The sequence below is a fragment of the Benincasa hispida genome, chromosome 8 (genome assembly GCF_027475165.1).
Source record: "Benincasa hispida cultivar pf3 chromosome 8, pf3_genome.v1.1, whole genome shotgun sequence".
NCBI classification, from domain to species: Eukaryota; Viridiplantae; Streptophyta; class Magnoliopsida; order Cucurbitales; family Cucurbitaceae; genus Benincasa; species Benincasa hispida.
Window position 1 is genome coordinate 19,261,060 of NC_143485.1, and position 3,357 is coordinate 19,264,416.

Genomic DNA, 3,357 nt, shown 5'->3' on the forward strand with positions numbered 1-3,357 from the left:
GTGCGCAGTTTCCTGGGATTAGCAGGCTACTATAAAAAATTTGTAAAGGACTTCTCTCGCATAGCTGCCCCATTGATTCAATTGACTCGAAAGGGAGCAACTTTTGTTTGGAATGAGGCTTGTGAGAAAAGTTTGCAAGATCTCAAGCATAGGTTGGTTTTAGCCTCAGTTCTTATAGTACCAGATGGATCAGGTGGTTTTGTCTTTACAGTGACGCGTCCAAGAAGGGGTTGGGATGCATACTAATGTAGCAGGGCAGAGTAGTTGCTTACGCTTCACGCCAGCTAAAGAAGCATGAACAGAATTATCCCACACATAACTTGGAATTAGCAGCAGTTCGTTCTCAAGATCTAGAGACGCCATTTATATGGAGAGAAGATACAGATCTTCACCGACCACAATAGTTTAAAGTACTTTTTCACTTAGAAGGAATTGAACATGAGGCAAAGGAGATGGCTAGAGCCAGTGAAGGATTATGACTGCGAAAGTTTGTACCACCCAGGGATGGTGAATGTAATGGCAGATGGCCTAAGTAGAAAGGTGACTCATTCAGCAGCCCTCATTATTAGACAGAGTCATTTGTGCAAGGAGCTAGAGCGGGCAGAAATTGCAGTGGCAGTGGGGAAGGTCATGGCATAGTTAGCACAGTTGTCAGTGCGACCGAGTCTAAGGTAGAGAATTTTTGATGCGCAATGTTTTGACCCTTATCTGGAAGAGAGAGTTCGTAGGGTGGAGTCAGGACAGGATGGTGAATTCTCGATATCAGCTGGAGGTGGTCTCCTTTATCAGGGACCTTTGTGTGTTCCAACAGATAATGATATTAAGAACGAGTTATTGTCAGAGGCTCACAGTTCCTTATTTTCGATTCACTCCGGTAGCACCAAGATGTATCAGGACTTGAAATGTTATTACTGGTGGAATGATATGAAAAGAGAATTTACAGTGTTCGTCAGTAAATGCTTAGTATGCCAGCAGGTGAAAGCCCCGAGGTAGAAGCCAGCAGGCTTGTTACAGCCATTGAATGTGCCAGAATGAAAGTGGGAGCATGTGTCTATGGACTTCATCGTGGGGTTTCCATGGAAAGTCAAAGGTTTCACGGTAATTTGGATTGTTGTAGACAAACTTACAAAATTAGCACATTTCTGAAGGAAATTGGACTCAAGATTTCGTTGAGCAGCAGAAAAACGATTATTCCAAATCACAATCATGAATGAACATTACATTTTTAGTCGATTTCAGAAACAAGCGGTTATACAATTAGTATAGAAATTACAGCATGAAAACTCAAATGAACAAAGAGAATACTCTACGAACATTTGAAGATGCGTCTCCATGCTCATTTGCGTATAAACGCTCGAACAATAGCAACCTCGAATGCTCGATCTACACGACCGCAACACAGCACAAACACTTAGCACTCGTTCTCAACGATTGCCTCGGTCACGAACTCCTCAGCAACACGAACGACCTCGTTAGCACCTTGACGGTGTCAAGTTGAGTATGACAGCACCAACAAGGCTACCTTGGTATTCTCGGTGTGAGAATTCAGCGGGGGGGCTCTGTTCGAACTTGGAATGAGGCAGACAAAGGAGGAAACACCAATCGTGTACACGACTAGACAAGTGGGAGATGGCAGAGACCTATCGTATAGGTCGATGCCCAATCGTTTAGCTAAAGCTAAGCGATCATCTAGCAAAAGCTGTGCGATCATTTAGCTCATCGCTTAGCTCGGTCTATCGCCTACAGACACTACACGATTGTTTACTTTGAGCAAGTGAGCGTCTAGTAAAAGCTATGCAATCTTTTGGTAAATACTATACGATCGTTTAGCTCGCCATTGCATGATCATTTAGCTAGCCTAAGTTGTCATTTAGTAAATCTATATTTACTTGACAACTATCATGAGATCCTTTCTGCCGAGAGAGAAATCTCAAAAAACTTTTATGAAAAACTTTTCAACAGTTTGTAAATCTGACTAAAATCAGGAAAACTATTTTCCTTTTATCTCAAGGTTACCATGAAAAACCAATAACCACCCACTCAATTGATTATTAAAGAAAAAGAATTAATTATCCAATAATTAATATTATTATAAATATAAATGATAACCAACTTATCATATTATATTTATAACCTATAGTTTTAATATTTCATCTCATGAAACATATAAACCATAGTTCTTTTTCAATTCCATGGTACTTAATGTAAATTTCATTTACATCAATCCTCCACTAGATGTATCTCATACATCATACCAATTATATCATATATAATCAAAATATCTCTTGTCAATTTGAACATTTCAAATCAACACTAAGAACTGATCCTCAACTGAATCTATTGAGCTACCAAGGGGACCTTATGGACCTGTAGCTCGAAGGTCTAACGGTACATGAATAACTGACTAAACTCTTTAGTTACAAGATCCACCATCCGTTAACTGTCAGGCACTCCACTAAAGACTGACAACTTAACTCTCCTTACCACAAATATATTATGGGTCGATCTTAACCAATCAGTAGTGCGACAACCCTTCACAGATCGCTCGTAAGTACAGCTGGGCGAATAACCATTATGCCCCTTTAGTTACATCTATCTTCTTAAGTACCACTGATCTCTCTAATGAACAAAGTCATATTCCTAATATGACCGAGTCTTCTCTTCCAAATAGAAGTTGTGGCCACTATGTTCTAGCCCCGGAATCAACCCTTAAGGGAGCAATCTCTCTACTTATCCCTGCTTCGGGAAAGAAGTGAATTCCATCTTATGGATTGAGTTCCCAGCACCCAGATCAGACAAGTCCCTACAAAGGTAGGCATATTGAGTTGGCAATCTGGCCACTCTCACCCATACTAATCAAAGGACAACCCTCAAAGGCAGGAGTTCCCAAAACACTTAGGATTGAGGTCGTGTCATCTATGGTCGTTTAGGTGAGATGTAAGTCTCTAGTATGAACGACGTTATATATACAGAGTCTATCATCTCATGGTCCAGGTCTTATACAAACTCTTTGTATAGGACACCCCTGATCGCATGTCTCCACATGAATGGTTAGGATCTACCATTTGTAGTAGTTTACAGCACTTGCAAACCTCTACAAAGCGGGCCGTATCCGTAGTGTCACCAGGATAAGGTATCCCACCTTAATCCTTATACTACAGGCTTATTTAGGTTATCACTTAAGGCATGATCCACTTGTATATCACATATACATGCTTAAGTTCACATAAGATAACCAAGAAGCTTTGTTTATTGGATATGAGTAAATGCCATAATTAAATAACATTTATTTTATTTATTAAACAATGTTTATCTTTACAAAACAACGAGATTCCGAGAGAATTAGGACACCAATCC

At 40.0% G+C, this 3,357-nt stretch overlaps 1 protein-coding gene across 1 annotated transcript; it reads left to right on the plus strand.

Annotated features, from left to right (window-relative positions):
• Positions 1-438: 438 nt before the first annotated feature.
• Positions 439-993, plus strand: LOC150034415 (uncharacterized). The gene is made up of 2 exons (XM_090316718.1): positions 439-627; positions 718-993. Exons 1-2 carry the CDS (start codon positions 439-441, stop codon positions 991-993), a joined length of 465 nt encoding a protein of 154 aa, XP_090172844.1.
• Positions 994-3,357: the final 2,364 nt, after the last annotated feature.